The sequence below is a fragment of the Phalacrocorax aristotelis genome, chromosome 3 (assembly GCF_949628215.1).
Source record: "Phalacrocorax aristotelis chromosome 3, bGulAri2.1, whole genome shotgun sequence".
NCBI classification, from domain to species: domain Eukaryota; kingdom Metazoa; phylum Chordata; class Aves; order Suliformes; family Phalacrocoracidae; genus Phalacrocorax; species Phalacrocorax aristotelis.
This window is the reverse complement of record NC_134278.1, coordinates 84,457,518-84,470,360: the sequence shown is the minus strand read 5'-3', so window position 1 is coordinate 84,470,360 and position 12,843 is coordinate 84,457,518. Positions and strand designations below refer to the sequence as shown.

The window sequence follows — 12,843 nt, the reverse complement described above, 5'->3', positions numbered from 1 at the left end:
GTCCCTCTGCCAACTCCCCCCAGCTTATGTATGGAGCATGACGCCATATGGCATGGGTTATCCCTTTGGCCAGTTGGGGTCAGCTGTCCTGGCTGTGCTCCCACCCAGCTTCTTGCTGGCAGTGCATGGGAAACTGACAAGTCCTTGACTTAGTATAAACACTGCTTAGCAACATAAAACATCAGTGTGCTATCACGTTGTTCTCATGCTAAATCTGAAACACAGCACTGACCCAGCTACTAGGAAGAAAGTTAGCTCTATCCCAGCCAAAACCAGGACAATGCTCTAGCTATCTGGCTGAATTAATATATCCTAAAGTGCAAAATGCTCCAGCTCCTCTTCAGTCTGGCACACAAAGCTGCTGGTTCCTGCTGACTGCTCTTCACCATACATGACATTTTTCTTCCCGATTCAACATCCATCCCACAATGACAACTCTCCCAGAAAATAGTCTCACAAAACGTCTGGCTTGGTTGCTTTCTAGAAGTGTTTTCTGTGGAAAAATTAGCTGCCAGGAATGGCAGGAATTCTCTGGCTGAGCCACTGGTCATTGTAGGGAAATTTAATTTCCTGTTTTGCTGGTTAATGTCACAGTCCTAGCCACAACAAAAGTTAATTTTCTTTAAAAAGAAAGTAAAAAATAATCTATGAGAGAGTTCATACATCTGTTGGCAGCAGAAACAGACCTGCATATCATGGTAGGGCTCTTTATGGTTGTCTAGTACCCTATAAATCAGGTTTTGAATCACCACTGCACAGTTGCAAAGAGCAAGCTGTGAGAGGCAGCATGATGTTAAGCATCATGTGAAAAGTCAGGTTTCATAGAGACTGGGAAAAAAACAGAAGACTGGCAAGGAGGATTATAAACATGGTCAAGTGACCTATAGCTGAGGTGTAGAAAACCATATATCATACTGTTGTTTAGCCTTGTGTGTTAGACAAGTGGAACGTCTGTGTTTCGATAACATTGGCCTGTGAGAGACTTAGAGGCACCCTCTTGAACATGCTTGAGATTCCTGCCTTGCTGTGAGAAAGATCAAAGCACAGTGGTAAACTATGCCTGCGAGAGTCAGTGAAATACAGGTGGAGACAGCAGATTCAGTGATCCTTTAGCATGGACTGAGCTCCATAGTGCCTGCATGCCCGCTTGTGTGCCTCTGCCCGGGTGCTGGGTGCTGCTTTGCAGATTCCCCCAGTTGGCAAGGTAATAAAAATAAGTTTACTCTTTGGTTTTGCTTTTGCAGTTGTTCCCACGTCCTGCCTTTGCTGGCTCACGCAGAGACCCAGACAGCCCTAAGCAGTCATTATCTTATCATTCTGCCCATTATATTAATGAACTTGCTCTGCAATGGAACACAGCCAGCTATGTCCCTCACCGACAAAGTAGGTAGAAAATGCGCATTGCCTTACTTGTTTCTGAAAGCTAGACTGCCACTTACAGCTTGCAACGGTAATTAATTCTCATGCTAAAGGGACATAAGTAGACAGGCAATGGGACTAGCCAGTTCATGGCTTGCTTTTAGTAGCTACCTCTATTGAGCAAGAGTAAGCTGCTTGCCAGGTGATTACCCCCAGAAGCCTCACTGGGGTTCTGCATCAATTCTGTCCATTTTTAAATCACTGCAGCTGACTCTCACCAGAGAAATGCTGCCTCCTTACACTAAAGGGTCACAGACTCACTTAGACTGGATGGGCCCTCAGTTGGTCTCTGGTTCACCCTCACGCTCAAAGGCCGGATCAACACCAAAATTCCCAGCAGGGTGCTCAGATCAAGGCTTTGCCCAGCTGAATCCTGAAAGCCTCCATGGTGGAGGCCAGAGCAACATGTCCCAGTGCTGTTATCTGCATCTTGATTTCTGCCCCCCCCCGCCCCACTACATGAAACCTTTCCAGCCTCCAGGCAAAGCATGAACCATTAACCACTACACTTTGAGCCCAATGATCTAGCCAGTTATTAACCCATATAGAAGTCTACCCATTGAGACCGTAATGTCCCAAGTAGCATTTGAGGACAGTATTGCAAGAGTCAAGGTAGATGACATCTATCACTCTCTCTTCATTCACAAATCGAGTTACTTCATCATAGAATCATTAAGGTTAGAAAAGGTCTCTAAGATCATCAAGTCCAACCATCAACCCAACACCACCATGACTCCTAAACCATGCCCTGAAGTGCCACGTCTACATGTTTGTTGAATGCCTTCAGGGATGGTAGACTCCACCACCCCTCTGGGCAGCCTGTTCCAGTGCCTGACCATTCTTTCTGTAAAGAAATTTTTCCTAATATCCTATCTAAACCTCCCCTGACGCAGCTTAAGGCCATTTCCTCTCGTCCTATCACAGGTTACTTGGGAGACGAAACCAACCCCCACCTCACTACAACCTGCTTTCGGGCATTTGTAGAGAGTGATAAGGTCTCCCCTCAGCCTCCTTTTCTCCAGACTAAACAATTCCAGTTCTCTCAGCCATTCCTCATAAGACTGGTTCTCCAGGCCCTTCACCAGCGTCACAGAGGACAATCAGTCAGTCAAACATCATATATCTTTGGTACATTCATGCTTGCTATTCCAAATCACCTTCCTTTCTATGTTCTCAGAAACAACCTTTGCTCGAAATGATCTATCTTTTGAAGTCAGGTGGAATATTTGCCTTTCTTAGGTTATCAGGGGTCAACTTTGATATCCATGGCCTTTCAAAGATGATAGTGTATGATATCACTAGGACATCAGCCAGCACACTTGGATGCTTCCCTTCTGATCCCAGGCACTTGTATGGGTTGAGATTTCTCAGGAGATCCATGACTCAATCTTCTTCCACTACTGGTAGTTTGACAACAGAGAGGCTTGGAAAACTTTGTTGGCAAAAACTGAGGCAAAGAAAGCCATACCTCCATCTGCAGTCACTAAGTCACTCACCCCATTCAGCAATGGGCCACATTTTCTGTGTTCATTCATTTACTACTACTGTAGCAGTAAAAGTTCTTCTTCCTTCCCTAATGTCCCTTGCAAATGTCAACTCCAGGTGAGTTTTGGCTCCACACCATCCCTACATGCCCAATGTTTCAAAATTCCTCCTTTGTAGCCCATTCCTGCTTCTGCCTCTTTTATACTGCTTTTTTGCACTGGGGTTCAATCATGGGTTATGTGGTTGGCTAAGCCAGTCTCCTGATATATTTACTTGTTTGCAGGAGTACAAGAAGGAGCTGTTCTTGTACTAATAAGGAGGTTGTCCTTAAACACCTGACATGCTAGGTCTTTCAAGCCAAAGCAAATCAATACCTCCTATTTTTGTCAGGGCTTAAACTTCCAAAATTTAATTACTTAAATTTAGAGATTTTGAGTTGTTGTGGTTTAACCCCAGCCAGCACCTAAGCATCACACAGCTCACTCCCTCCCAGTGGGATGGGGCAGAGAATCAGAAGAGGAAAAGTGAGAAAACTTGTGGGTTGAGATAAAAAGAGTTTAATAAGTAAAGCTAAAGCTGTGCACACAAGCAAAGCAAAACAAGGAATTCATTCCCTACTTCCCATCAGCAGGCAGGTGTTCAGCCATCTCCAGGAAAGCAGGGCTCCATCACATGTAATGGTTTACTTGGGAAGACAAATGCCATCACTCCAAATGTCCCTCCTTCCTTCTTCTTCTCCCAACTTTATATGCTGAGCATGATGTCATACAGTATGGAACATCCCTTGGGTCAGCTGTCCTGGCTGTGTCCCCTCTTGGCACCTTGTGCATCCCCAGCCCGCTCGCTGGTGAGGTGGGGTGAGGAGCAGAAAGGGCCTTGACTCTGTGTAAACACTGCTCAGCAGGAACTAAAAGATCCCTGTGTTATCAACACTGTTTCCAGCTCAAATCCAAAACACAAACCCATACTAGCTACTGTGAAGAAAATTAACTCTTCCCCAGCCAAAACCAGCACACCAGGTGTTAACAGGGTAGTGACTCCAGCCCTACTGGAAATTTACTTATTGTACTATGAGAAAAATCTCTAGCCTTGCATGTAAAGTCTCATGCAACACACTTAAAGCATTGCTACAAGAGTCATTGACTGTTACATGTGCCTACACAGGGGTCACATCTCAGTTTGCAGAAAGATGCCTTCAACATTTCCTGCTTCCAAAGCATTGAGCTCATCACATAGCAGGGAAGATGACAGAAACAAGGGTGTGGATCTGAGACCTGTGATTATTAGCTGAGAGTGCTGGTGCAAAGCAATGACTTTCTGGGGCTCGAAACTAAGGAAAAGAGAAGGCAGGAACTAAGGATGAGGAGGTCACGTCTGTGTTGCAGCTGAAGCAACAGGTGTAGGAATTGGTAGAGAACTCTGACTGGAAACCAGTTCTCAACATCTTCCTGTTGTCACTACAGCTATGACTAGCGGGCTTATGGGGCTTGCACCTTCCACTAATAGATGCACAATGGACCATGTCCAAAAGCCTTAGGTGCTGCAGATGAAAAAGTCTGGGGCCACCAAAGTCACCTTTCAGTTTGTTTTTACCCAAAGCAACACCAAAAAATGAAGATATTTCAGAAAAAAAGATTCTGTTGGTAGATCATTATGGTTGCACAGCTGAGGCTGCAAACATTTGGAAAGGCTATAGTCTGATCAGCCTTAACCTTCCCTCCTTTCTCTTCTCGTATTTTTAAGCTTTATCACCTGACTCTAATTGTGGGGATTAGCTTTTTTCCCCACTGCAGGACTCATTAACATTTATATTGAGTTCGCATCCAAAATACCCCAGTTACACTAACTACTGCAAAAGCTCATGAAGTGCTCTCTCTATATGTGAGACAACATAGTCAAAGAAATTACAGGGAGCGTGTACAACAAACAGGAAAATTATTCCTATGAGAACAGTTGCATGGCATATTCCTTTCATGACTCTCTTGTTAAACAATCAATGTTTCTTTAAGGTCTTCACTGGGAATAAGTGACATTGTAGTGCAGAAAGGAGAGGAAGAAAAGCAGGGGAGCCAAAAGCATGGAAAGGACTGAGACTGGCTGCTGGCGTATTGAATCAATAGCAGAGCAGAACAGCAGGAGGTCCACTTGTCACAAGACAGAGAGTAAATAAAATCAGCTTCCAAACTTTAGAGCTCCCAAAGTGCTGGATGCTATCACATTTTCAGCTTATTAAATAACTGGGGCAGATGCTACTGGGTTTCATCTCATCGTGGGCTCTTTTTTGCTTTCAGAAAAGAGCTGGAAAGCCCTGGAAAAAGCTGTAGTCTTGTTTACTGCAAGCTTCTGCCAAGCTATAGCCATTCTCAGTGCAGAACAGAAAAAGATGAATTTGCGAATAGCTTTATACTGTCTTGGAGGCTATCTAAGGCAGCCAAGGAAATGATCTATCAAAGAAATAAAATTATTGCATGTGTACTGTAGGAAGAGAATGTTTCCACTGGACAAGCACATTGTTTTAAAAATCCAATGTCCCCTACAACTGACACCCAATCAACCTCAAAAGAAACCTGGGAAAATACCTTCTCCTGGATATTACAGTTACATAAATAAATAAATAGGTTAGCTATTGAATTGTGCTTTGGATAAAGGCAAGCCCAGGCTACAGTTTCTGGAAGAACACAAAGCACCTGCCTGTGTTATAAGCACTAAATGAAGTGGAAGACATTGGCCACAACCCACCTCCCAATGCTTAGGTCTTACTGTGGCCCAGCTTCCCATGAATGCAAGGATGCAGCACAGTTGTGGGGATGTGGTTAGGCCTGCTGTCCATCACTACATGGGAGTCTGTGCTATCAGCTAGAATTGAGTGAGTCAGACTGAAAATAATCACAGAAGCTATTCAAACAAGCAGTCCCACCCCAAAGTGGTATATCTCTTCCCCCAAAAGTATCAGCTTTTCCTTTGGTAGGATGCTTCACTGCTTCATTAGCACTCAGCTACCTCCTTTCCTGTCCTTGGTATGCCACAGATTGCTAGAAGCAAAGAAAGCCTCCCTACTCCCCCACATGTGATCATCCCTAATTACCTTCCCAACCCATTAAACAAAATCCTTTCTTTGGAAACCCGGGGGTTTTGCTGTATCAGAATTGCTTCTTTATTTCTGTCATGCACACACACACACAAAATATTCTTACATCATTAAGATGCAAACCAAATTGTTCCTGAGCCAGTGTTTTCAAAAGCAGTGCTTCCAAAGCCAGCATTTCCTGAAGCCAGTGCTTCCTGTGGGCTCCCTAGAAAAAAAGGGTTTGTGGAGCTGATTTCTACAAAGCCTGATGTTGCAGTCAGTCAGTTGTGTGCAACTATGGCTACGTATTCCTGGCTTAGAAGCCTTCACTGTGCCATGCCCTCACTGCAGCCTCTGCACCACCATTTGCCTCTCTCAAAAGAGAACCTCTCCCTCTTCCCCTCCTTGAGAAGTAACACAGCTGTCACTAACCTCGAGGGTTTCAGAACTGCCACAATTCCCAAGTGCTAGAACAAGCATCACCAGCCACGTCCCTTGAACACCCTAGCACTATATTTCCTCTCCTGTGTAAGGTGTTTAATGGTGAATTCATTTACTGAATAGGCAATAAAGTACATATACATGTGTGTATGTGTGTCAGGGTCTTAGGGGAAATCAGGGCAAGGTGGTGAAACAGCAAAAGAGGAGGAAGGGGGGAGGATGACTGGAATTATGACAAACCTGGGTTTGGTTCCTGCACAGGCTTCCTTGTGCACCCAGCTGCCATATTCCCTGCTCCTCAGATCCCAGCTGTAAAGTGGGAAGAACACCTCAGCGAGGTGTTGCAAATATAAACACACTGGAAGACTGTGTGAAGTCACACACCTACAGCAGTAAGCCATGTAAACAGATCAGGTAGGAAGGAACAGTATCTGTTCCTGTAAAATAGGATAAAGCCTAAGCACGAACGGGGTGAGGCAGCTGGGGCGGGGAAACAGACCAGACAGGAATGGGGAGATTCCTACCAGGAATGAGATTCCTGGTTCATACACGACTCTTGTCTGTTATTGTTTCCTTCTTTCCCAATCTGTGTTTGAAGCAGAAAGAGAGGGGAAATGGTATGTAGTTCAGAACACAGTGCCAGACCTGGACTTAACAAATCTGCCTTTGATAAGCCTCTTGAACTTTCTAAGGCTTCACTTCCTCACCACTTCCTCAGCCATGGCTGGTATTTACCAGTGGTTCAGTGCTTCTTTCACAAGGCAGGGTAAAACCCCTTCTCCTCCAACCATATGGAGCCTGTAAGGCTTCACTAATCTAGCAGGTACATCTACTAGCATTTCCTTAATTTCTTTGCCACCCCTTTCAGGCAACTCTTTATCTCCTTTTTGCTCACCCTCAGTAATATTCTACTTTACTTCTCTATCCATGTCTTTCCTATTAAGGAGAAGATCCTAATTAATTGCCTCCTGGGAGTCTACTGCTTTCAAAACTACTCATTTGCAGCAAGTTAACAATACAACAACTGAATGGCAAGGCTTAGCCCTTGAAATTTGCCACTCAAACTGAAAGCAAAGATTTCAGACATCATTGTGGCAAATAGCTAATATATAAAATGATGAGGAGATATATGTGATGCTAGATTAGGTTTCTGGAAGCAAATCCCAAGAAAGTCCTTTTCAATCATTGCACAAGGTTTTTTGCTTTCCTCATCCTACACAAACCAATGATTGGGAAACACCCATACCAAGGGAGACACCTAAAGCCAGACAATCATTAAGCATGACACTGGGTGTGCCTTCATTAGAGCGCTAGGTGTGTGAGAGCCCAATTCAGAGAAAGATATAAGATAGCAGTTTATTTGTAAAACAGTGGAGCCCTCGCCACAGGACACAGTCGTTGTCTAAAGCTTTCAACAGGGGATGGTCAGGTGAGTGCTCACGCTCAAAAGCAACCTTCTCCACCCCCCTCTCACCATCACACCACACTGTAAACGAGCCTTTTTCTAGCCACTGCAAGACTTTCTACTAACAATCACATCAAGCTCCAGAATCAGGACACTTCAAGACAGACAGTACATTCGCAGTCAGAACAGGTATTGCAGGCAGACAACATTTAAGATTCGGGCTCTTTTGGCAAAAGTATATCTTCGGTTTTGTAGTTCATTGTTTTGGATGCTACATGCCAACAGTTGTTCTACAAAATGTTCACATAAATAAGCAGCACTGGTTTCAAAGACAGCAGCCTGAGAAAATAGTAAGTAAACTGACTTGGATTTTAAGCAGTGCAAGGCTGGAGAAAAGGCATCAGCAAACTGCAGGCATCAGTTAAACCAACCTTGCAGTAATGTAAAAGTCAAGAAAAGACAGCTTCCCCAGCCTATGTTTTTTTGGTTATACTTGTACAGCAATAAATTACACTTTAAAAGCTACTCCACATGCACTTTAGGCTGATAAAACAGCTTTCCACTAGTGGTTAATACATCACAAAATCAACTCCACCATTGGTAAAGCTTTAGAAGGAAACTACTGAAATTCAGCACACGTGCTTAAAGTGAACTAGAGGCTAGTTAGTCCATGGGACCAAACAGTATGTTGCATGAGCATTCACAACTCTCACTGAAGTTTAGGATGATAGAAGAAGAACAGCTTCAGTTGCCCAGATTATAAAATTTAACACACAAACCTAATCCATACAATCTGTTCAATGGAGACTAAGACTGCCATAAAACTAGCTTAATAAGTAATGTTGCAACTACCTATTTATTTTCAGTGTTGAGGCAATTAGGGTAAACAATTAAACCTTACCTTCATTCCTTTAGTAATTCCATTTTTCTTATAGATTCCACTTTTTAAGACGTTATTCTGTTTCTGATGATGATGGTGTAGATGTCCATTGCATACAGCACTGGGATTAGCCATCTGTTTAAATTAGTCAGATTCTCAGTTCTTAAGGGTGCCTCAGGTCTTTCTACAGTAAAAAAAGACAGTGGCACAAGCAGATAAAGTTCTTGGTTAAGGCCTGAAAGGTATCCAACTGGTCTGTCAGGATTTTCCGGGATGAGAGGAGTAACTATCTTTTGCAATATCTTAGAAACTTAAAACTGTTTCGTTTATACACCTTCAGACCCAGCAAGCTAGAACGCGAAACACATAGCAGGAGGTGTGCTCTTAAAATCTCTGAAAAATCCTGGTCATTACTGCCTATTGTATGAACACAGCGCCTATGAGTCAACAAGACTACAGCAGCTGTCAAGAAGTGGGTGGATTCAGAGGCGGAGACACTTAAAGATATATTACCTCTTAAATATCTCCCAGTGAGAAACATTACGTCTTTTATTCCTGATTACACTCAACGTAGAGCTATGTTATTCCATTTAGAGAAATAAAATGTTTTAAAAATTTAAACAGAGTAATCTTTAAAATTACAGGATTCACCTTGCTAAGAGTATATTGGCTGAAAAAAGTAGAATTTTGCTGAGTAGAACAGAACTTTTTTTTTTAAAAAAAATCTCTTCTTATATAGGCAGCATGACAGACACAACACTAACCCTGCAAGAAAATGGAAAGGATTTTAATATTAAAATGAAATTTTATCTAGAGCTAGAAACAATATATTTGGCCCTATCCTACAGATACATGCGCTGGTGTTTACTGAGTGAACTGTCCCTTTAAACTGTGTTTGGCCAGTAATGGGATAAGTGGCATATTATTCTAAATAATGAGAAATGGACTTTTGTAAAGCTGATTAATTTAGTTTTAAAACAAGTCAGGCTTTAATCACTTGTGAAACTACTAAGCAGGACTAATATACATTCTTGCTTTTAAGACAAGAGCTTATTGATTGTGGAAATACTCACATATATTGTCTTTGCTGAAGCAAATTCTCATGTTTCAGATTTTAGAGGCAAAACATAAAAGTATAAACATCTCTGGCAGCATTTGACAGAAAACTTTCCTCCCAAAATAATTAAAATTAGTGTGGAGAGCTGTATTACAATATCCATTTTGGAAAACAGTAAGGATGAAAGGCTGGGAGAATAAAAATACTTGGAGTGTTTTAATTAGAAAAAAATTACTCTGTCATCTTGGCAATGAAATGTAGGTGATATACAGAAAAAGCAGCCTACAACTTGAGTATGTGGCATTCAGAAGATTAAATGTTAAGTAAGCCACTGTGAAAACTGCATTTTCATTGCATTGGTTTTAAAACCATGTCTTCAATATATATTGAAATGCTAAAATACATTCTCTCCTTTAAAGTGATTTCCAAATGTGTTGGAAAACTTTTGGTCCCTACCTGAGAGACACATGAACTGAAATGTGTTTAAAAGAAATGTCTGTACATCATCTTCTGCATTTTACTTCATTTCATACCACCCAGTGGTCTGCGGAGACTTCCATTAAGATCTGTAGAAAATCTCCATGACACACTATAGAGTAGCACAACTGAAAAAGCAGTCCATCTCTAAAGAGGTTTGATTTTTATATCCTGGGAAAGAAGCCTTTTAATTAGATATTCCGATTAATAAGAAAGTAGTAGTTTTGGTCAAGAAAATATCCCCTTAGCTGACTAAAATGACACAGAAACAGTAAAACACCAAAACGTTTTGCTTCACAATTATACCAGATTCACCACCAGAACTCAGATTTCCAACGTTTTCTCTCTTTGTTGTTTTTCCCAGGCCTCATTTCTTTATGAATCAGTCTTTTAGGCTTCATTTAGGCATCTGTAAGGATAACTCAGTTACAGATTAATTGTGAATCTGTAGTGATGAGTTAAATTTTCGGTCATGATAAGTGGCTAGGAGTTCATATCTGCATGGAAAAGACTGAGGTGAGGACAAGTGTTGTGGTTTAACCCCAGCCAGCACCTAAGCATCACACAGCTCACTCCCTCCCAGTGGGATGGGGCAGAGAATCAGAAGAGGAAAAGTGAGAAAACTTGTGGGTTGAGATAAAAAGAGTTTAATAAGTAAAGCTAAAGCTGTGCACACAAGCAAAGCAAAACAAGGAATTCATTCCCTACTTCCCATCAGCAGGCAGGTGTTCAGCCATCTCCAGGAAAGCAGGGCTCCATCACATGTAATGGTTTACTTGGGAAGACAAATGCCATCACTCCAAATGTCCCTCCTTCCTTCTTCTTCTCCCAACTTTATATGCTGAGCATGATGTCATACAGTATGGAACATCCCTTGGGTCAGCTGTCCTGGCTGTGTCCCCTCTTGGCACCTTGTGCATCCCCAGCCCGCTCGCTGGTGAGGTGGGGTGAGGAGCAGAAAGGGCCTTGACTCTGTGTAAACACTGCTCAGCAGGAACTAAAAGATCCCTGTGTTATCAACACTGTTTCCAGCTCAAATCCAAAACACAAACCCATACTAGCTACTGTGAAGAAAATTAACTCTTCCCCAGCCAAAACCAGCACAACAAGCCAAAAGTAGGTAGAAAGAATGGCCAGTAATATTTCCCTACATACCTTTCAAGTAAGGTAACACGATACACGGAACAAGATAGTGTAGAGCATGCTCTCACCACCCGGCAATCCCCTTCCACCAAGAAGCATTCTTCATTTGGGAATTATTTCCTTGATTGCCACAGCAAATCAAACATCTGTAAAACATGCTATCTGCTCAGTTACCGATCATCTTGACCCTGTTGTGGTATAGGTAAGACAAGAAAACTTACCAGAGTAGTGTTCTTCCCCTTAATAGCTTCCAATGTCTCAGCTAGCACCTCTGCCAGGTATGCTTTCTCAACATACTCAGCACCTTCCAGGGCACAAAGTGATTTAATTAATATTTCCTGTGTGTTGTCTTCTTTTTTTTGATTAGATTTATGGGAGAGTGGAATCTCTGATTAGATAACAGTTCAGATGATGCAAATACTGTCTCTAGTCCCAGGCTGTAAGTCTACACCTGTTATCTGTTTCAAGGCTCATGAAATACAAATGCCCTTATATGAATAAAATAGCAAATTAAATATGCTTTATGGGTTTTCAATATTGCTAATGTTTATGATCACAAACAAGCAGACTACCTTTAAATATGAATTTAAATAAGCAATTTTAAAACCTCAGTGAACAGCTGTCCTTTCAGAGTTCTTTTAACCATCCTCTAAAAGCAAGAGCTCAGAAAACAAATACCACTAGGAGCTGTGTAAAATTCCTGCCCTGATTCCATTCAGAGCAAATGATTTATGGAAGGGATGAGTCTGGCCAAATACACAAAGATGATCTGCAAACAGGATGTAGTATTTCTCCTGCAGGAAAAAAAAATGTTGAATTGTGCCCTTCAGAACTCCATCTTTCTCCAAGCCATCTGTTACACAGGCTTCTGTGTCCATATCTATCATGCTACCAATTAGCTGTATCTAGACATATTACTCAAAAATATGTGAGTCTATGCTGCCTGGACACTGGAGAAAGGACCCCAAAATTGTGTAATTTGCAACACCAAAACCACCACCAGCCATACCCTGTCTCTTTTTACCATTCTGGGAATTAAGAGGAAAAAATTTACTAAGCTGACTATAAAAGAACTGTGTGTGTTTAACTGCAGGGGATCCCAATCCTACTAAAATTATATGTGCACTTCACTTTAGTGGCTTGGGTACTGGTCAGAAGTAACAAAGCTGCCCTTCATACATTGGCAAGAAGATGGTGAATTTCTAAGGTTACTAGCAGACCACACACCATGCTCTACATAAATGCTAGTTAAATTTTGTAAGACATAGCTACAATTACTATAAATCTGTAGGAAAACTACCAATGAATTCCCAGGATCTAGGTTTTACTCCTTGCTTTGTCATTATCATCCAAATGCCATCAGGTCTTTGCTGACTCACCTCTTGAAATCAGGATAAAAGTATTCAAATCCTTTGTAAATGCTCTGAGACAAATTGCTGAGGAGTGCGGTGCAGAAGTGAAGCAAAATA

The 12,843-nt window shown here is 42.0% G+C and overlaps 1 protein-coding gene across 8 annotated transcripts in view; it reads right to left on the bottom strand.

Moving 5' to 3' along the window:
• Positions 1-11,470, bottom strand: part of SPTLC3 (serine palmitoyltransferase long chain base subunit 3) — a 114,981-nt gene extending 103,511 nt beyond the window's left edge. For 6 of the 8 annotated variants that reach the window (XR_012659754.1, XR_012659755.1, XM_075088234.1 and 3 more), the window contains exon 1: positions 8,719-9,340. Coding sequence is in view for 6 of the 8 variants with exons in the window: in XM_075088234.1 (XP_074944335.1) it covers positions 8,719-8,832 (114 nt within the window). In the remaining 2 variants the exon portion in view is untranslated. The other 2 variants (XM_075088238.1, XM_075088237.1) reach the window with 2 other exon arrangements.
• Positions 11,471-12,843: the final 1,373 nt, after the last annotated feature.